At 35.7% G+C, this 22,557-nt stretch overlaps 1 protein-coding gene across 9 annotated transcripts in view; it reads right to left on the reverse strand.

Annotated features, from left to right (window-relative positions):
* Positions 1-21,798, reverse strand: part of mical2b (microtubule associated monooxygenase, calponin and LIM domain containing 2b) — a 50,330-nt gene extending 28,532 nt beyond the window's left edge. For 6 of the 9 annotated variants that reach the window (XM_079860255.1, XM_079860254.1, XM_079860252.1 and 3 more), the window contains exons 1-12: positions 21,725-21,798; positions 11,926-12,254; positions 9,194-9,401; positions 8,106-8,222; positions 7,030-7,131; positions 4,921-5,076; positions 4,515-4,615; positions 3,060-3,317; positions 1,630-1,745; positions 1,406-1,532; positions 1,245-1,335; positions 145-292 (exon numbers count right to left, since the gene is read on the reverse strand). In XM_079860255.1, coding sequence (XP_079716381.1) covers positions 145-292; positions 1,245-1,335; positions 1,406-1,532; positions 1,630-1,745; positions 3,060-3,317; positions 4,515-4,615; positions 4,921-5,076; positions 7,030-7,131; positions 8,106-8,222; positions 9,194-9,401; positions 11,926-12,254; positions 21,725-21,794 — 1,823 coding nt within the window. In that variant the 5' untranslated portion in view covers positions 21,795-21,798. Of the gene's footprint in view, positions 1-144; positions 293-1,244; positions 1,336-1,405; positions 1,533-1,629; positions 1,746-3,059; positions 3,318-4,514; positions 4,616-4,920; positions 5,077-7,029; positions 7,132-8,105; positions 8,223-9,193; positions 9,402-11,925; positions 12,255-20,904; positions 21,097-21,724 lie in introns of those variants that run through there. The other 3 variants (XM_079860256.1, XM_079860253.1, XM_079860257.1) reach the window with 2 other exon arrangements.
* Positions 21,799-22,557: the final 759 nt, after the last annotated feature.

The following is a 22,557-nucleotide window of genomic DNA, read 5'->3' on the forward strand; positions in this document are numbered from 1 at the left end:
TTTGATGGCTAAAGGGAAGGAGGTACCGTCGCGTGTGTGAAATCAAAGAGGCGCTAAATAATGGAGCATTTGTCAAACCGTATGAGAGTGAGATCATGCGACTGAATCAATATGGCAGCCAGTTTTGTGTGGGGTCTTGCTCACATGAGGTCCTGCCGCTGGCGGTGAATGAGGGCGCACAGAGCCAGGCCACTTCTCCAGGAGGACGTAAGGTCAGTCACATTTACCCCCCTGTAGCCCTGGGTCTGTTTCTGACACCACAGCAGCAGCCGGCTGGGACGCACCTCGGACTCTGAAATCAAATTGTACCATCATTAGGAGGTTTAGAATCGTTTTTGAGTGGGAAACTTATATTACATTATACATATTCAGAGATAAAATTTTGTATGTTGACAAATAAGGCCCTGCTCTTTATAATACTTGCCAGTTTGGGGTCAGTGATATTCATTTTTTTTGATTAATATTTTTATTCATTAAGGACTGATATAAAGAAATTTTTTATGTTACAAAACATTTCAATTTCTATCTATCTATCTATCTATCTATCTATCTATCTATCTATCTATCTATCTATCTATCTATCTATCTATCTATCTATCTATCTATCTATCTATCTATCTATCTATCTATCTATCTATCTATCTATCTTTTTTTCTCTCTCTTTACACAACCCTTATGATGATACAAGACCCCTGCACTGTCTGTTTTTGTTATTATTATTTTAATTGCACATGAAGCAGAGTAAAACCCATAAAAAGTCCAAGTGATAAGGTTTACTAAAAGCCAGCACATGCTTTTGTTGAATCTTTTATGAAACATGAGCCTTTTGATTGAGTAGAGGGTGTGGAAATCTTTGTTCCTGTGAGGCCACATCCAGGTGAAGCCAGTATAAGACAAACATGGGTCTCATGGTGCCACTACGTCATATTCACTAATTAGAGTATGAGGAATCTGAATGAGATTTTGAAAGTTGGGCTGAGTGAAAATAAGACATTAGTCATTATATTGTGATTATAGCATGTTCAATGGAAATTGGTCAGGGGGAATCATTACCTGATATTGCTTTCTTTTTCCAATTTTATATGGAAATGCAGAAATAAGCCAAAATTGCAAAGTTGTTGCAAAGCAAATGCAGGGATCGGTTGAATTTGCATTGATTTTTGTGATCGTAGTTTCAACATCAGAACAGAATCAAGCATTCAAATTTCCTGCCATTTTTGTAAGACAAACAATACTGAATCTACCTCGTCTGGAGATGTTTGTGGATCTGCGTGTGGGTCCACTGCGCTCCAGAGAACTTAAGTCCTGCTCGCCGTTAATGTACAGATGTCGCACCTGAAACAGAAAGATTAGGATTCACAGGTGGAAGACAGATGCATATGGTGATAATGGGCAGCGGCCTCACCTGATGTGGTCGTACACAGGATGAGTTGAGGTTGGGGTAACGTGTGGCGGGGTCTATGGTGTACTGCTCAAAGTTTTTTGAGATATTTTCTGCGGTCGTCTGAGGCAGCAGCCTATAGATGCTCTCCCTATAAAAAAAAAACAGAGGGCATTGGGGTTTTTTTAACCAAAAAAATTATATATTTTTCATTGGAGAGTTGCAGCGGTGATGGAGTATGTTCGCACCTCTCTGACAGAAGATCAAGGGGTCCTTTGCCCTGAGCCCAACTCTTCACCATCCACACTGTGTCAAAGGCAGCCAGAAACCCTCGAGCACATCCTGTCCCCATGGGCCAGAAAGGCTGGAGACCGATGAGATGAAGAGAAAACATGACATGTTTACAGGCCACACTAAACAAAACACTGTACAGTCAAGCGGCATGTTGCAACTCAGGAAATATTTAAACCTAAAGTAAACTATCTTTTGTCTGTTTAATTTTAGACATGCAGTGGGGTCCAAAATTAAATCTTTTAAAAAAAGTGAATCATTACAAAAATACATTTAAATCTAATTTAAACATTTAACCCTCTTGTGTTCCTTGCATGGCGGCAAAAAATTACAGATTTTTTATTTTATTTGAATGAAATTAATATACTATATTTTGGTTCGATAATGTTTATTTAATATTTTGTATTTTTAGGGGATTTTATCGTACTAAATTATATTTATACTGTAGTTATAATCCATTTATTATGTTAACCACTTTTTAAGAATAGACCTGAAAATAACATTTCCAGCTTAAACCGTAATAAATCTTGAACGTTATGAAGCACAGACATTTTAGTTTAGTCTCTTTTTAAAGACACTTTGCAGATTATTGCTGAAGTGAAAGAGTTTAAAGTTTAAAGGTTTTAAAAAAGTGAACTTAAAGTTATTTAATTGTAAGTTTATTATGAAAAATGCACAAAAACACTACACTTAAATCATATATGAAATGCATATTTTCCAAAACATGTTTATACTCCAAAACTGAGAGAAAAATCAAAGCCATAAATCTAAAAAAAGTTTAGGTTGATATCTTAAAAAAAAATTAGCTTTCGGTAAGATTTTGTTTGGGCGCAGTGCCAAAAATTTCCACTAGACGAAATTCATTTTCATTTAGTTTCCAAAGCGGTCACGTTGGACAACGAGGAGTACACGTGTGACTTATTTTCAGGATAATTTAACCTTTTCAAATCATGTCCATGATTTTTTTTGTTGTTGTGTGTATTCACATACCAAGTGCCAAAACCTTTACCAAGTTTTGTACCATTCTGATAAAGAAAAGAATTCTAAAAAAACAAAATGTAAAATTGTCAAAAATGACCGAAGAGCACAAACCAAGAAAGTATAGAAGTAAAATAAGTAAAAATGTAAGGTTCGTGATGTGTAGTTTAAGTGTTGCTGATATTAAAGCAAAAGGTTGACAAAATATTCTGAAATTCAAGTTAATTATTTACTTAAATTATAATATCATAATATATATTCATTATCATTCTACATAATTAGTACATACACACACAATACATTTCTAATATAATTATATAGTACAAATTGTTTTTTTAATTAGAAAAAAAAAACTATAAAATCAAGAATGTAACTCCTCATATACATTATGCTATACGATGACACCTACCTCCAGAAGACTATCTCCAACCAGCGCCACCAGCAGCTGATGTCCGTTCTTTTCCCTCACCAGTGCGGCGTTCTCCGAGGCGTACATGCAGGTGAAGTCAAACATGGCCACATCTGGCTGGCCATAGTGGTTGATGGCGTAATCCAAAGAGGGCAGCTGGTAGTTTGTGCCAAAATCCGCAGCCTCACGGGCGTACGAGAGCAAAGCCTCTTGGTTCACATTGTCATTTGCCAACAGCCGTTCGGTCTCAATATAGTCCTGGGAATTAAAAAAACAGAGGAAATGTGCTTTTAAATGGAAAATTATGACAAAAAACATATTACATTTGAAATATTAACTACAAAAATAGTGTACTTGCACTATTATTCTTTAAAATAAAATGTCACTTGGTTTGATATTTTGTTATATATTTTTTATATAAATCAAATAAAAAAGTAACAAAATAAATGTATTTAATTTAAGTTATTTTATTCAATGCAACTTAAGTGTCGATACTTTATAGGGCCACTGTGATAACTGAGATCAGTTTTAGGTGCATGTGCACGGATGTTAATAATCACAAACAATCCTATCAAGGCATGTCAAAACAATAGGGCAAATTTGACTGCAACAAGCAGCTTAAGGTTAAGTGGATTGTACAGCAGCAGCAGCATCATAATCCTGGAATTATGAGCCATGTTTCATCATCAGGGTTTCTATAGACTCCACTGAGAGTTCCGGTCGGTGCCGCTCTCTAAGGGCCTGAGAGAACTCCAGACGAACTCCAAACACTACAAAGAGCTTCAATCACTCAGCAGCTGTGCTGTAATATCCTGTCTGATACTCTGAGAAACTACATCTAACACAGACACCAACACAAGGCTTCCTGATAGTGTTTCTTTTCATAATAAACATGAAATAGTTCTTTCTAATGCACTCAAAGAACAAAATATCCACTTTGTAATGGTTATAATAGGAAAACTAATATTCGCCATAGCACACTTCTACAACACACAAATGATTTTTTTTACTCAATAGTGAGGATCTTCTATATAGATTTTTATAATGTGCAAATTAAGATCATTACAATCATTAAAGATCTCTAATCCAAGTCCTTACCTTACTACTAAACTACATCTTATGTGATAAACATTTAAAATGATCTAAAAAATAAGATAAAATCAGATTATGTAAGACTTAAAGACAGTACAACAAATACTACCATGATCTTTAAATGCTTTAGAAATTAATATAGAAAGATTCAAATTAAATACACTTAAATACTTATATTTTATTACTAAATACTCATTACTATAATATTTGTTAATGTAAATAAATTGTTTGTCATTTCAATTGTTACATATTTATTACATTTTTTTAACTCCAATATATTGTGGCATTTCATGCACACACAACATTGACACACTGAAGACACTAAACCGTTAAACCGTCCACCATGAACAGCCCACAACTCACATTGATGATCACACCCTTATCCAGCAAGCTTTGTTTCTTTGCAGTCATGACAAAGTAGTGCGTGTTGTCCCTGTAATAGACGATGTTTTCCAAATCAATCCCTGTACAAAAGATAAATGAGGTCAATTAGCATGACTGTGCAAAGTGTTGACTACTTTTGTTGCTGGTGTTTTATGAATCTCTGTGTAAGATGAATTAAGTGCTATTAATAACTTTGACAAATTACATCTGTCTCAGAAGAAGAACACAATCCAGTTTTGCTCATCTCCACTTTAAGGAGGGGAACCATTACGGAATGATTCCAAGTATGTGTCAGTATTTGACTTGCGATGTAATTTGTATTAAAAACATTAAATCATTTTGTCATCCAGCTCTTGTTATAGTCATGCACAGTAGGTCACATGACCTGTCTCCTCCCTGAGCTCCAGGAAGAACTTCTGATTGAAGATGAAGGCCACTCCGCTGATCTCCTCCACTTTGGCCTCAGCTGTGGTGTTACGATTGACGAAGTTTGCGGTGATGGCGATGGCTAGTTTCCCTCTGAACTCCTTTCTCTTGAAGCCTGCAGCAGAGAGAGGATTCCAGCTTTGCATTCATGATTTTTATTTAGTGTTGATTGCAAGCAAACATACATCAGTGTTTGTTTCCCCAAGATTCCTAATGGCAAATATACTTTGGCACGTAATGTTTGAGTTACAGATAAATAATTTTTTTTTTTACTGATATCTTTAAGTATAAGATAAGATGCAAGTTGCCTTTAAAATGATCAATGCGTGTTTTTTGTTTTAAATCAATAGATAATGTAATTGCTAAGGCAGCATATATTTGCAAAAATAAATGCACATTGACCTCATTGACCTGTGCAAAACAAAAGCATTTGCAGAACAACATATTGCAAAATACAGTCTTTGCTTTGATGGTAGCACTCAACACCAAGCGCTTGTTTACCACCACTATCCCACCTTTTAAAAAATAAGGATAAAACCATGATTCACATGTCAGTCTGAGTGCTTCTCACACACCTCAGTGTAATTTAGCACAGCATGGTTCAAAGATTTCTTATTGTAACTTGAGAGCAGATTTAAGTCTGATCTAGGATCAGTTCATGTCTGTGACTGTGTCAGCAGGAAGCAATGAAAGTAGTCCTGTCCCACCCCTCCTGTGGTGGGTTAACAAACTTCCTGTCAAACACAAAGAGCTGACCCGTGTTCTGAAGGAATGGAAGACTGGATGTAGGACACACAGTTTTTGGAAATTGGAATCACTGGGGCAATTTTCTTGACTGAGTGAGCATGTTAAAGCCTTTTTAAGCAGGTTTATCATGCTTCAGAGAGCCAAATCTCATAAAATGAAAGATTCCAGTCTAAAAAAGTGCTAAATGTGTCATTCACAGACAAAGACGTTTGCGGTGTAATTTTTCTTGTATGGTGTTGATGTTCTGAAGAGTTCAATTTGTTGGTTTGGTCCACCACATGATGTGTGGAGAACAAAGCCCAAAATTATACAATAATGTGCTTAGTGGAGACAATAAATGTTTGTATGTGGAAGTAGGCTTATTGCTGCTCATTTGATAATCTACATTAATGCATTGTTCCAAAGTGACTTACAAATGAGGAACATAGCAAGTTTCAAGTATAAGCTAGATTGGTACACAAAATAGAGCCAAATTGGTAACACTTTATTTTACAGTGTCATTGTTACATATGTTACATGTATTTACTATAGTAATAACTATAAATTATGCATAAATACATGCAACTAACCCTGAACCAAACCCTAATCCTACCCTAGCCCTATAGTAAGTACATGTAGTTACTTAATATTACTCAGTACTTAAATGTCTAATTACACTGTAACAATGACACATTAAAATAAAGTGTAACCTAATATTTATTAATTTATTTATTTATTTATTTATACATATATATATATATATATATAAAATTTAATTTAATATTAATATAATAGATACATTACTACTTACATTTATAATGGTAAATAAAATAAATAAATAAATAAATAAATGTAGTACTATTACAAATTAAGTAATTATTTATATTATAAACAATAATATTTAAAGTTAATATATTATATTGCTATACTCATAATAATATTTGTAAAATATAAAATACATAAACCATAATAATATATCTATATAATTTTACGTATATAAAAATGATATATAATGATGATGAATGATATATAGAGTATGTGCATTCCCTGGAAATAAAACCCTTGAATAAAATCATGTTCAACCAGTTGAGATCCAGAAATATTGCAGCCAAGATCAATATTGATTCCGAAGAGGAAGTACCATTCCATACAAGAGGTATGTTTGTTTAGAGGATATGATCATTTTCATTCCTCCATTTCCAAGAGAATATATTTAAAGACACATGAGGATATAATTAACCTCAGCTGATTTATGGAACAGTAAAACATCTCGATTTCAAACACAAGCCACTTCGAATCTATGCATCCTGAAAGAAATTTCAATAACTGAATATTTGCTTACCATCAAGAGTGCTTCTCCTTCCATCTGCTCCGATTATCACATCGAAGTCATAGTCTGAGATCAGGTGATCAGCCGGGCGGATCTCCGTCCTCCATCCAGGCCCTGGAATGCAGACACCAGGTCAAACTCAAAAGAGGCTCAGCTCAGAGGAAAACAAACTAACTTGGCCTTTCTTTTGTTTACCACAACTCTAAAAGTACAGCCAGATCAGTGTGTAACTGTCAAGCCGCCAGGGAGAAAAGCTTACATGTATCGGAAAATACAACCTTCACGTTCTATCCATGTGTGAGGCCTTTATAATTTGACATAAGGCCAGTGATGCTCTTTTAACCAGCAATGCATTGCAGGAGAGGTGCTATAGACCCCACTGACCCCTGACTTTATATATAGTACAGAACTGAGGGTTTATCATTTGCAAAATGCAGACTGTTGAGTGCCAGTGACTCGGAGGAACGGCACAAACCTTCTCGGTATCAGTGGCGTGTGTGCGTCAAGGGTACATAGTGGGAAAGGTGTCAATTTTCATGATCTGGTTTAGCCCTGCTTTTGCTTCCATAAATCCATTAGGATCTTGAAGTAGGAAGATACAACAATCCCTTGGTATTTTGACATTCAAGCAGTGTTTGGCCCATTGAGCGTATTAAAATGACATAAGACACTTTTAAAGAGAGTAACTTTTAACTAGGAGTGTTAAATACTGCTGCTCTTTGTCTGTGATCTCATTCTTAAACACACTTGCCGGGATGTACACGTGGATGTGCGTGTAGGGCCACTGGCAAAAGGGTGTGTAAATCCGCCAAAGAATGACATAAGACGAAAGGTAATGATTACCCAACCCTTTCCAGACCACAAGAGGTGTAAAGAAAACAGGTGATGGCTTTCTTGGACGTATTTATAGTTATTTTTATGGCTGTGTGGGATTATGTTATGATGCCTTGGAGTTCCACATGTCTCAGGTCTGTCAGGTTGCATCATGGACAGTAAATGTGAGCTAAGGTAACACCATAGTGATTGTAGTGCCAATGTAGTCCTCAAAGCTAGATGGTTAGCACAAAGATGACCTGATGATTTATTACCATCAGTGCCTTGGTCCTCAGGCGGCTCGAGAAGCTTGACAAACTCCACGTTGACATGTACCTCCACCCCAACAATGAGAGCGATCTTTAACAGCATGAGCTGCAGCTGACGAATACCTGAAAAATATAAGGAAGTCACCAACAAATCCACTAGGAAACCCATTTATATGGTTTATTTTGTCATGTCCAATAACTGTGCTGATGTTGGACGAGACCATTACAGTACTGTTGTGAGTTTGAATGAAATGTGATGAGATAAAAAAAAAAGACTGTATTCTGTGAAATTTAAAATAAATAAATAAATAAATAAATAAATAAATAAATAAATAAATAAATAAATAAATAAATAAATAAATATATTTTTTATATATATATATATATATATATATATATATATATATATATATATATATATATATATATATAAATAAATAAATAGAATTAAAAAAAAAAAAAAAAAAAAAAAAAAACAGAACATAAAATAAATCAAATTAAAAAATAAAGATTTAAATTAAAAACAAAAAGCACAACACAAAATAAAACAAAAACTAAATGTGAAATAAAAAGACAACATCTTTCTATTGTGGTGTCTCTATGGTTTGGTTATTTTAAAGAATCATTCAAAGTACTCACAACCTCAAGTTATTTGTTCAAATAAAACATTTAGGCATGTATGTATATACGTTAAGAATGTATACATTTGTGCTGCACAAACATAAGCTGTACAAAGGCAACCAATATCTTTCAAGAGAGAAGCATGGAAAAAGACATTTGCATAATCCTGGCTACTCTGAATGTTTTACATATCTTTTGGTTGGGTTGGACTGGTGTTATCTCAGGGACCATAAATAGGAACATATCAGACTTACAATAGGTTCAGTTGCCAGAGCTTGAAAGAGAAAGGACATCAGTGTGTCTGAAAATCTCATTCAACAAGCTCATACGCAAATTTCTGAATCTGATTGCAACATCTAATAGTGAAACCATATCTTATGTTCCTTTTGTGTGTCTCTTGATGACTGGATGGGGTTATCAGTGAAGAGTGTAGTCAAAAGCATGGTACTGTAACTGGAGCAGATATAACCTACTGATGTGGTCTATAGATCCAGCGCAGAACTTTCCATAGAACTTCTTGGCTCCAAGGTTCCTGAGATCATGGATGGTGTAAGGCCAAAGGTGCAGGACATTGTTCCTAGAGAAGGTGTCCCTCTTTTCAATCACCACCACCTTGGCACCAAGCAAAGCCAGCTCTATGGCGGCCCGAAAGCCGCATGGGCCACCACCAATGATGAGACACTGTGGAAACAAACAAGTTTGGTATTTATTATTACATATAACTGCTCGGCTTTTTGGAGAACTTCTACAAGTGTAAGCAAAGACTTAACGTCCTCACTGCCTCAGTCCACATACATCAACTTCCTGACCAATCAAAACCAATTTGTGCATACCCACTCTTCTGGCACAACCACATGGTATGATTTCATCTCCCAACTTGTAACTTCAAACCCCAATCCAAGCAAATTCTAACACAAGCCAGGACTGTGGGTGACGTCTTTCCTTGTCCTTCACAACAAAACAGGTATTATGACTGTACTGTAAAAAGTGTTACCGTTTACTTGACTAAATATGGTGTATAAACAGACATATCCATTAAAGGCTTGTACAAAAGTGATCATAAAATGGCGAAAACACTTTTATCAGTTTTATTACCTGTAATTAGATGCCAAGGGCGTGTAAGGGTGAAGCAAGCAGACTGTACTGAACACACAATGAATTGCTGCTCTAACTTGTAGGTGTTTGACACAATTTTAAAAGACTTAGCCTTGAGGAACGTAATATTTTAACCATTGATATCCACATATAGGAATTTTTTTTCACCTCAGAGGATGTCCGAACAAGGTGCCTTCATATAACTGACCCTAACCTAAATTTTATGAGAAAAATTTCTGCCATCACTCTTTATCTTAGCCTTTGCCTGATGGTCCCAACTTCCTGTGAGATGAGTCAGCGTGCCCATGTTTCCTGTTCTGGACATGATCACTGGAAGTCTTCCTCTCAGCATCACTGTGGGCTTCTGTCATTTTACATTTCTACTTCTGAAGACATTCAGGAAGGCATTTCTGTGCCAGGGCAGTGCTAACTGCTAACAGCAGCTGACCCGCATTCAAAAGCCAAGCTCGAGGATTAATCTTATGGTCTCTCAAGCATGGAAGACCACTGTGATAAAACAGTCTGAAAATAGAGCACTAAGAGTCAAACAAAGCACAGTAACGGTTCAAATTATCAATAAATTTAAGGCATTATTTACTGTAAATCTTGCCCTCCACATCTATTGAAATATGTATTATATTAAGTTATGTGTCAATAAGATCATAACATTGTGAATCTGTGACATCAAGACATGACCAATCATCAACAACCACGTATCATGAACGATTGCATTGAGTTTGAATATGCAAAAGTGAATTATGGCTAAACTTTTGGTCTGTTTGTCACACAAAGTTATCATATGGCTTCAGAAGATGTACACAATTTGAAGGCCCATTTTTATGAACCTTTTAATGCTTTTTGTCACTTTGGAACTTGAGAGCGCAAATTAATTTAATGTATTTTGAGTTTCCATTCTTTGGTGAAATATTTCTTTAAAACTGTTGTTGTGGAACAAGTCAACAAATCTGTGAGCAATAAACTAAGCACACAATGCGAAATGCAAACCTATGCAAACAAACTTCAACTGCACCACAATAGCAGAGACCAAGATAAAACACTAGAAATGAATAGCCAAAGCCCCAGAAAGCATTGAAATCTCCTTAACCTGACAATAAACCGCAAAACTAATATTCTTTAGGGTTTCCGATTCTTTCAACACCTTATCAAGCTCAAATAAGGTCAATAAGTCCACAGGCACAGTGCAAAACCACCATGCAAAACTCACTGACAACAATCTCAATATGTATGCTAATTCAAGTGACCTGAGATTAACACTTCCATTGAATGTTCACAAATGTCTACACAATAAAGCAGTGGTCTAGTTAATGCTTAGTAGACTTTAACAGTCAGCCTGAGCTTATAGTTAAACAAAAGATGACTTATTTTCCCAAGCTAACACAATAATAATAGCCCAAACACTAGCTAGCATGCAGCCTCCACATAGAGTAAGCCTAGATTAGCTTGGCATGGCACTCCAGCATAGAGATCATGCCATTCTCATAAGTTAAAGCAACATTATTGAATCACTCTGATGAGGAATATCACTTGTATGGGCTTTCAGAGGCGAAAATTCAGTGAAACCATGCCAATGCTAATATTACAATTCAGATCTCATAAACATAGATATTTCAATGCATGCGCTACTCTTCTAAAAAAGTTCTAGATAGACAAAAATCATGACTCATGTCCTCCTAACCCTTGATCCCTCAGTCCAACGGTCAACTGTAGCAGAAAAACGCCTAAAACTAAATTATGCTGATCCTCATTTCCGGTTTCATTTTATAAACAGAACGAACACAAACTTTTCACAAAGGCGACCACCGCTACAGCGATCTCTGCCACTATATCAGTCAAAAGTGATTTGACTAACAAATGTGGATATGAAAATGAGTTGTTGTGCTATTTCAATTCTCTTTTGTTACACAACAGGTATTGACGTTTTTAGCCAGAATTCCACAAACGTACACTTGACAAGTTTGTCGTCTTCTACATCAACAAACTTACCTCGCTGAACCAGCCTTTCAAAGTGCCCTTATTTCTTTAAAGTAATTTCTGCTTCCTCAAATAAGTGTGAGATCTGAAGGACACGTATAGAGCTCTGTAGACTTACTCTGGTTTCCGTGCAGGCTTTGCCTTTATTATACTCCTTATGGCTGGCTCTCTTGTCCAGTTTCGCCCACAGGCCTTGGGCCTTCCAGTAAGTGACGGCAGCTTTCAGGCTGCTGTAGAAGCCTCTGTGGTCGGAGGGGTTCAGCTCTAGCTGCCTGCAGAGGATGCTGAAGGCCTGAAGAGTTCCTTTACAGGTAGTGGCCTGCACAAAGTTCTCAAACAGCTGGCCGGCCTGAGACGCACGCTCGTCCTCCGTCTCTCCCATCTCTTTCCCTCTGTTGACAGAGGATTCAGTCAGAGGTTGATTGGTGCTGGCATTCCTTTCCAAGACTGGGGAAAGAAGAGGAACAGAGGGTTTTTATTTGTTTCTAGACCGGGATGAAAGTGCCATAAATTTCATTATCTGCAATCCACAATCTGTATATGGGGGGGGGGGGGGAAAACATCCTATATATGGGTATACAGAGCAGTGAAATGACTAAAAATGGTAGGCAGTTGACATCGGCTAGATTCATTTATTGCTTTAGGGCTCTGATTGCAGTCTGTCAAAGCTGTTTGTATATAAAAGGTCAATTATCTCAAAACATCACTGTCCTTATAAGAATTAAAGAGATGCACAACTACACTTCATTCACCAAATAATTTGTTATGGTATATAATGCTAACTCAAATAAAAGTAAAATACATAAAGTAAATAAAGAAGAATAAATGAAGTGATAAAAGGTAAATAAATGCATATATAGAATACATTTTTTTTAAAATTAATTGTCAACTTAAAAAAAGTTCAAAAAATATCATTTTAATCAATTATTTAGGAAACAGTGTTTTCATTTAGCTGTTTTAAAAGAATATTTTAGAAAGAGGGTCTCCCATGTAAGGGGATTATCCTATTTAGCATCAAAAAACGTCATTAAAGGACCAGTCGACTGCTGGACAACTAGTCAACCATCTTTGGCTATCTGGACCATGCCTTGTAAAACACTGCATTCTGTCCTGAAGTACTGCTGGTAAATCAAATGAAAATGACACAAAAACACATGTTGGCATGTCGCATGTGCTGTAAAATAGGCCAGAAGAGTCACGTTAACTCCGAGTCAAGTGCTTGATAGGATTACTGCATGCAGAGCAAACGGGACAGAACAAAGGAATGTTCAAAATCAGGACACCAAGATTGTCCCAGTTGTAGACAACCTGTGAGCCAGAAAACTATTTTCACGCAAGAGTGGCCTTCACATTCTTCAAAATGTCTCGTTTCGTGCAGTGCAGGAGAGGGTAAATAGGTTTGGAATGGCATGAGGGTGGGACTATCATGCATTTCTCAATGTGTCCTTCAGGTAAATTCAGCAAGTGAACGGAGAGTTGATTTTGAGAGTGAAACCAGAGCGCACCGATACGTGAATGATTTTAATGCGCGTCTTCGGAGGTCATCTGAATGAGTGAGAAAACTTGGCAAAAGCTCGAGCTCAACAGCAGTCCAGCATCTTTCTCTCAATGAACACTCCTGAGGGTCACTTGAGTCTCACCAGCCTAATCAAATCTGGCAGCTGACGAGAGCTTCTCATTATCTGCAGGGTGGCATTACGCATTAGCTGCTCTCTCCAGATTCATTTGGGCAGTCACATCCACTGTTCGTTAACGTTTTCACTGTTCCTCTACCATTCACCCTCCAGAAAAAACACACACACACACATAAGAGACAAGACTGGAGTAATGATGCTGAAGACATCTATATATAATAAAAATAACTTGACCCAAATTTCTAGTCCTTGAATTCTCCAAGGACCGGATTTTTATGTGTCACCAATGGTCAGTGCAGCCAATGCGGTGTGGGAAAGTTCCCATTGCTAAATTTAACCATGCTGAAAAGGCATCAGGGGATATTTCTTGAAGCAAGATGAGCCAGGAAAGTTGCCTGGCACAAAATCATAGTTATATGTGAGACAAACAGCAAGACGGACCACATTTAGAAGCTACAAATCATATTGCCTCAGTAGGACCAGCCTCTCGGCAGATGGCACATCTGCAAGCAACCTGTGCCATTGCCTTCAGAGATATTTTTCAACAGGATCATGCACATTTGCCCATCCCGTCTATCATAAGCAGACATTAAAAAGTTCATGCTTATGTAATTCTGACTCCCAAACAAAACTCCGAAAGCTCAGACATGCAGTCTTTCACCATTAGGTCTTGATTGACGGATCTTTTTGCAGGATCTTCAACTTTGAGAGAACCATCAAAGGGTTCATACGCATCCCAGTGGATTCGGCAGAAAGCAGCACCACTTAAAACTGGAATTCCTAAGAGCTACTAAGATTATTCATGTGACAGGAGCATACAAAAGGGAAGTTAACCTCCTCTATTATTCTCACCAGGGCTGTATTTATTTGATAAAAATAAAATAAAAAAATAAGAGTAATAAAAATAAAACTGTAATAACATTTTACAATATTTAAAATAACTTTTGAATATTATAACTTTTGAATATATTTTAAAATGTAATTTATTCCTAAGTATTTTCAGCATCATTACTCCAGTCTTCAGTGTCACATGATCAATGTCTTATTATCAATGTTGAAAACAGTTGCGCTGCTTAACATTTTTGTGGAAACTGTGATACACTACCTTGTATGAAAAAATTAGATATTAAAACTTTTATTCAGCAAATACAAATTTAATTGTTTAAAAGTGACACTAAAGACAAAATATTTATATTTCAAATAAATGCTTTTGAACTATTCATACTGAAAAAAAATTGTTCTGAAGGATCATGTAAAAGTATTAAAAGAGTAATTAAAAAATGTGTGTATATATTAGTTGTTGTTGTTGATGTGTTTTTTGTGTGTGTGTTGTATATTGAAATGGTGCTTCTCAAGGGGTTTATCCTAAAGAATACATTTGTTCAAAACACACACACGTTGGGTTTCCATGTTTCAAGGTGAATTTCCATAGACAATGATTTTATACTGTACAAACTGTATTCTATCCCGATCCCTAACCAAAACCCATATTCAAAAAACAATTTAATATAATTTATAAGTGGTTTTCCTCATGGGGACAAGGTTATAAAAAGTGTCTGTGTGGGGACATTTGGTCCCCATAAAGTAGGGTTTACCAGCAACACACACACACACACAAACGGTTGTTCATGTTTGTAGGGAAAGTACACCCTACAGAGTCAATATAGATCAGTAGTTTACTGCCTGAAGTAGGCTATTACCGTACCAACAAACAAAAGTAACCGGAGAGCAATGCTGCTGTCTAGGAGAGTTCGGTTACACTGGTTGAAGTGACGCTCATTATTGTTAGCCAGCTGACCTATAAGTAAGCATAATGTATTATGTATTTATTATAAGGCATTGGTCGATATTGGATATTTAAAGCATGCTCATTTCCAATAAAGATTTAGATTCCATTGGCCATCATCTAAAACTCACTTATAAAGTTGATCTTTAAAAACTGTGATAATTTACTAACACTGTTAAATCTAATACAGCATTTCTTAAAATGAAAAAAATAGTATACAATTTAAATACCTAGGATATTAAACTATTTTATTTTGACATGATTGCACACTTTGCCAGAAATCCCTGAGAAATAAAACATTTTAAAGAAATGTTTTATTCCTTTAAGGGAATGTCCCCCTTATTCCCAATGTGTTTTTCCAACTTTTGGAAGTACACAGTCAAAAGTGCATAAAAAAGTGTGATTTTCTGCACAGTATTTCCAGAGGCAGGATATCTGATATTGTATGAGGTCCAAGTCCTTCCTGTTTGTGCACTTTTTACTGCTTTGTGGTGGACAAAGAATTCAAAGCAGCTCCTCTAGATCACATCAGTGCTAAAATGTTGGCACTTTTTAGGATTTCAAAATATGGCACAACAGCTCAAATGGGCTAATATCATTGGCAAACGGATGTAGAAAGAAAAATGCAAAGGGGCAAAGCTATTTTGAGATCATAGTTCTTGAGAATGATAAACAATCACTCTTGTTCAAACTAACTAAGCCGCAAAACAGTACAACTTATACACTAGGCGTAATGAAGGGGGAGATGTAGGTCAAACCCGTAATGAGTTCTCTAGAGTAACGTCTTCTTCAGTACAGATTTGGTCGAGTGACATTGAACTGGGCAACACCCTTGTGCAACCAGGAATCCTTAAGCCATCAAAATAAACACCAGTCCTACAATTCCCACTAAATATATAACTGATACTGTGGTTGTGCAAAAAAAAAAAAAAAAAAAGAGAAAAAGAACACATTGTGAGGCATTTACAGAAAGACCTTCAGAGGAAACCTGACCTTTGAACAAGGTCTGAATATTTTACAGGGTAATAAAATTTAATAAAATGTCATGCTATGTTGCATTTGGAAGATTGTTAAGAAATTTAATTAAATGATGGATCTACCAAATGCAGCTTGTTGCACATTAAATCTTACTGTACTTCTGTATTAACGTTATGGAAGCCAGATTCTGAATCAGAGAAAAAAAAATATATTTTAGGTAATTGACTCTCATAATCACAACTTTATATCTCACTGACTGCTCACAGTCACAATTGCCACTTTATATCTCAAAATTGTGACTTTATATCTAACAATTGCCAATTTAGATCTCACAATTGTCACTTTATATATTACAATTGCGACTTCAATGCTAAAAATTGGTACTTTCAAATTCTCACAATTGCCAATTTATTACTTACAAATTACCTTATATACCTATAGATATTATTTATACCTCAAAATTGCCCATATATATGTCACAATTGGCACTTTATATATTACAATTGTGACTAACAATTACCAATCTATAGCCTATATTGCCAACAATTTCCACTTTATCTCAATTTATCTTTAAATCTTAATTTCCACTTTATATCAAACAATTGCCAATATTACAATTGCGACTTCATTGCTAACAATTTCTACTTTCTCACAATTGACATTTCAAATTTATATCTCAGAATTGCCATATAGCTGCGACTTCATTGCTAACAATTGCCACTTTATATCTCACAATTGCGACTTCATTGCTCACAAATCACAATTGCGACTTTTGTATCGTAATTTTGACTTTGTGTGATTTTTTATAATATCAACCTGAAATCTCTCTCACTGTTGCTTTATATTTCTTTTTAACATTTTCTCCTACAATTGCCGATTTTATTTTTCACTCTGAAGCAGACACAGGCTTCCATATAAAGTGGATACGCTCTTGGAGAAACATTCTGGTGATCCTGCTCAGAATAGACAGGCCTCAAGTTTCAAGTACTGCCATGGTGTGATTCTATAGCCGTGCAGCAATGTACAGCAGGTTCAAAGCCTTGACATTAGGCTAATGAAGTCCTGGGGTAAATAATCCTAGTTAGGCTACGCAGAAAAGCATTTGCAGAGTTTGCTTAAACATTAAAAACAGAATCATCTTTCCCTAAACATGCATTTTAAAAGCTCTTTTGAGCTTTTGTCCTATTCTCCAGAAATTCCGACAGATTCTACCTAGCAGACATCAAGATTTCTGGCAGCATCTTTAACTGATCCTGTTGTGTGGATGATATGATCCTTACGATAACAAACACACAACTTTCCACTTCCTCTAACGTTCTCTATCCCACTGGGAAGCAGAAGGAAGAATTATAATGGAAACAATTTAAAGACTCTAAAAGTGGTCCTGCTCCAGACAAGCAGGTCTAAATGAACAACAGTTTCAACTAAAAAAAAAAAACTTTTGCGTTCTCTGGATTAAAATCTTTCCGTTACACTACAACAGGATGGCCAAATGTAAACCATGTATTCACTAGGGTGAATGGATTTAAGTTGGATATAGTCTTACACACTCTTACTAACCTTTGCCATGACCAAAAACTACATATAGCTTCTTAGGTTAATTAAAATAAGTCAGTAATTTAAATACATTTAGTATCAATCCTCTCAAGATATCAAATGTCAACATGAAGCAACTTTAACAGGTGTTCAGATTCTCCTCTCAGCTGGGTAGTGAAAAAGTACAAACTGAGTTGAGAAGCATTATTTGTTCTCCATGAACCAGCTGGAGTCTGATCAACCAGCCGGTTGGGTTGTTTTATCGTGAACGGCACTAACAAAATCCAATAGATGAACTTATGCAAGTCCACAAAAAGCCATGTTGCGATATACTACCCACATGAAACGCATGAGAGGATCACAGCAGTTCAAGAGGAACGGGGAGGTTGTTATTTTGAGAGATGTCCACAGTGCAGCAGATAAACTTTCAGCATTCACATCTGTGGATAATTGGAGTCAAGCCATTATAACTGAACTTCTACTGAGGCTTATCTTAAAAAAATCCCAAATAACTGCCTAAACAGCTCAGAGGATCTCCAACATTATTTGTGTTAGAGTCATTTCCCTATCCACCTCATGATCCTCTCTATGACTTTATATCTCACAATTGGGACTTCATTGTTCATAACTGTAACTCTCACAATTACGACTGGGGCTGCACGATATATTGAAATATACACTGTCTTGGTTGAGTTTCATTGTGTTTTGGTTCTGTTTTCCCTGTTCGCCTGTATGACCTAGTTTGTTCCCTTGATTAAATATTCCATTCACCTGTTGTCCAGTTAATTTACTCATTAGTTCCTCTGTCTATTTAAGTACCGTCTTCATTCAGTTCATTGTTCGGTGTCGTCTAAGTTAAATGGTTGTGGTGTTTCCCTGAGTGTTCCTGTAGGTTTTTGAATTAAAGACTGTTTCCGTGAGTTCTTCGTCTTCATGCGCTTACTCGATACAGCCACCTGAGACATACATACATTTGAGTCAAATAAAAGTGTGATGGTTTAACATTTGAAAATAAAATTGCTAAATTTACAGTTGTTCTAGAAAATAAAATTTAAAAGACTCAATTTCTTATTTTTAGGGCTGTCAAACGATTAATCGCGATTAATCGCATCCAAAATAAAAGTTTGTGTTTACATAATTTATGTCTGTGTACGGAGTATAATTATTTTCTTTATATATATATACACACACATGCATATATATATTTAAGAAAATGTGTTATTTATATATAAAATATTTATATATAATATAAATTATATATAATATAAATATATATACACAGTATATACATGCAAATATTTCTTAAATATATACATGCATGTTTGTGTATTTATATATAGAAAATAATTGTACACCGTACACACACATGTATTATGTAAAAAACTTTTATTTTGGATGCGATTAATCGCGATTAATCGTTTGACAGCCCTACTTATTTTACAGAACAAGTTACAATACTACAATTTATTTTGTTTAATATATTATTTAAAATTAAATATCAATTTTATATATTCTTACTCAATTGTAAATAAGAGTAAATAATCATAATTTTCCAGCTTTTTAAAATTATTTTATTTTGCACTGCCCAACAAAATTCCACTCATTCAAGAATGATTTCCAATTCTTTCCAAATATAGCTATTTAAGTTAAGTTAAGTTAAGTTAAGTTAAGTTAAGTTAAGTTAAGTTAAGTTAAGTTAAGTTAAGTTAAGTTAAGTTAAGTTAAGTTAAGGCAAGGCTATCTAGTGAATATTCCATTATTTCTTCATATCGCAATATATATTCCCAGAACAAGTAAATATTGCAATGCAAGTTTTTTCCAATATCGTGCAGCCCTAATTGCGACTTTATATCTCACAATACCGACTTTATTTATTGCAACTTTGTACTGTACCTCACAATTGGGAATTAATTGTTCATAATTGCAACTTCTCAGCAGATCTTTCATCATGCCTGTGATGAATCTGTGGTTGATTAAACCGAAATCCATTTAATAGACAAACACCATAGTAGTGTATTTCTGTCTTTCTCTGTGCTCAGAACGGCCCTTATAAGTCAATGGCATATTCCAGGAAGCGGGGATTGTGTAACAGTATCATTTTGCCCTATAGGCAACAGAGGTACAACATATTGAAAAGCTCTCATAAACAACCACATGATCTGCAAGAGACTAAACGGATCAAGAAAAGCAAACACCTAATGGTGCATCTCGTACATTGCGTCATGAGAACCCATATAAACTAGATGGTGTTAAAGTTCAGCAGCACTGCTGGGAATTTAGGATACAGACATACTAGTCTTAGGAAAAAAAGAACAAATATTTATCTAGACAACTTGAATTTCATTACAAATTAAACTAAACACACAAATACAAAAGAAACATCTGCGGAGGCAATAATCAAGTTATTCATCAATTGAGACATTTTGATGCCAGTCTGAGCCTGTTGATCTCTACAGTCTGAGCAATACACACCAACAATGAGTAATCCTGGACAACAGGGAGAGAAAAACAACACTCTAGTCTAACTAAAACCATTCATGTTACATATCACAGAAGTTAGGAAACTTCCATCAGCATGAAGAAACACAATCACCATTGGGAAATTGCTGATTAAAACAAGTTAACCTGAGAACAGTCATAACTAAGACCAAAACTGGTCTCTTTGTAACTTCTCTTTTAGTAACTATGTTTTGGAATGTTTTAGCTAGTTTCTGACTGGTAGACCATCCTTCAGATGGATTCCCAAAGGGAATGGTGTCATTTTAGCTAGTGGCTGTCTCAGGCAAAATATAATGCTTTAGTGCATTATCTAGGAGATAAACTACAAACTAAACCCGGACAGCTGACAAGCACTCCAAAGGCAGTAGTAAATTATTTACACCACTCTTGAAACTAACCTGGCTAAGATGTAATCAAACACCCGACTGGATATCCAATACAACTTTGTTAACAAATTTGTTAATTCATTATAATAATATAATTATCATAACGCAATTATACATAGCATAACTAAACCTATTTATGTATGTTATAATATAAAAATGTTTTTTCCATGGCATCAGTGCATGCTGTCAATGCAGCGCGTGCCCAATATAGCGTGTCACTTCTAGTTTCCCAGCAGCGCGTGCTTTGACGCGCTCAAATAAGTGTTCAACAAACTTACTTTTTCCGCTGGAATGTGACTTTGGGCTTCAGCGACAGTCGCAGAATCTGATTGACAGCGGTCGATATGATCCGTATACAGTATCTGACCTCTGAAGTTTATCTCGCAGAGAGAAATGTTTGTATCTTATGATTTCATCCACCCGGTTGTTGATATAGGTCGCCCTCGCGACTCACTGGCTCTTTATGCCCTTTATAATTAGAGGCGGAGCTTCCCGTGACGCCCAATGGGAAGTTCAGATCTACTGGGAAGGCGAATCCCACTGTTGTTGTTTTTTTATCAGGCGTCTGACTCTGTAGACTACTTTACTTCATTCTATGGGGAAACTGTATTGAGGGTTTGAGCTGAGCGAAAGCTGTAATTGCAATGCTTTCAACAATATATAAAAAATAACTTTAGACGTTCAGGTTTTGAATACAATTTGGTTTTGTAAAATATGATATGGGGAGCAACAACACATCGATTGCAAAACGGCATTTCATTAATACGAATGGAATTTTAGTAGGCCTACATGCACACTGCACCACAACATAATGTTGTGCATTAATGTTTGGAATATTCCCAGTAAAATGTAACGCATTAATGTTTCTTTCCACACACATAAAAGCAAGCATGTTTTCTGCCCTGTACCAACTGTCCTACAGACGCCTCATGATCCAGGCACCTGACCTGCTCGAAGTAAAATATGTCCTTTAACATGCACTCTAATTTTAAAATCTATTTTTCTCATTCTTTTAAATGTTAAACACAATATGCTACTATACTAGGCTACATAGTATTTGAGTTTTGATAAACATGATGAGCATGCATTTTGTCTTACCTACAACAGTGGAAGACTTCTGGCTCTCACGCCAACAGTTTAATCTCACACATGCTGGCAGGTGTTTCATTAGCACAGCGAATCACAGCGGTGAACGAGAGCTTGTACTCTGTCGCCATCTACTGGACTCTTAAAGGATGCGCACGCTTAATGCACTTTGAAAAGAGGTGCCAAATGTAAGTGCAATCGAATGCGTTCATTACACTCTAGGTATTTGTAGCAAAATAATAAAAATTAAATACTAATTTATGTTGAAACAACAAGCAGTGGCGGATTAAGACTCTTTGGTGCCCCTCACTGTAAAACAATTATTTTCATGATTTGTTATCACAACTTTTTTTCTTTTGTCAGTTCAATTTAGATAATTAATGTGGTTCAGATAACATAATAGCATTTGCGATTCTGTTGATTTAACCAATCTCCTTCTTTGTATTAACTCAAAAATTTTATTTCAATGAACTCAAAATTTTAAGGCAACCAGGTAACTTACCTTTTTTTAAGTTAAACCAACAATTATTTTTTTAAGACACCTATTTACTATTACAACTTTCATTTCCAACCAAAATCCAACGTCTGTACGACGTCGGATGTTGACGTCAGTCTGACGTTGGGTTCTGATGTCAACCCAACATTCAGTTTGCAACAAACTGAACTGGGACACATCAAATTGCAAAAAAAACATTCCCCCGGTTTCACAGACAAGGTTTAAGCCTTTAGTCCCAGACTAAAATGCATATTTGAGCTGTTTTAACTGAAAACAACTTTCACTGACAAATATGTCACACCAGTAATATTTTTCTTCTAAGGCATAAAGAATAAATAAATAAATAAAA

Source organism: Squalius cephalus (assembly GCF_949319135.1).
Source record: "Squalius cephalus genome assembly, chromosome: 23".
Classification (NCBI taxonomy): Eukaryota; Metazoa; Chordata; class Actinopteri; order Cypriniformes; family Leuciscidae; genus Squalius; species Squalius cephalus.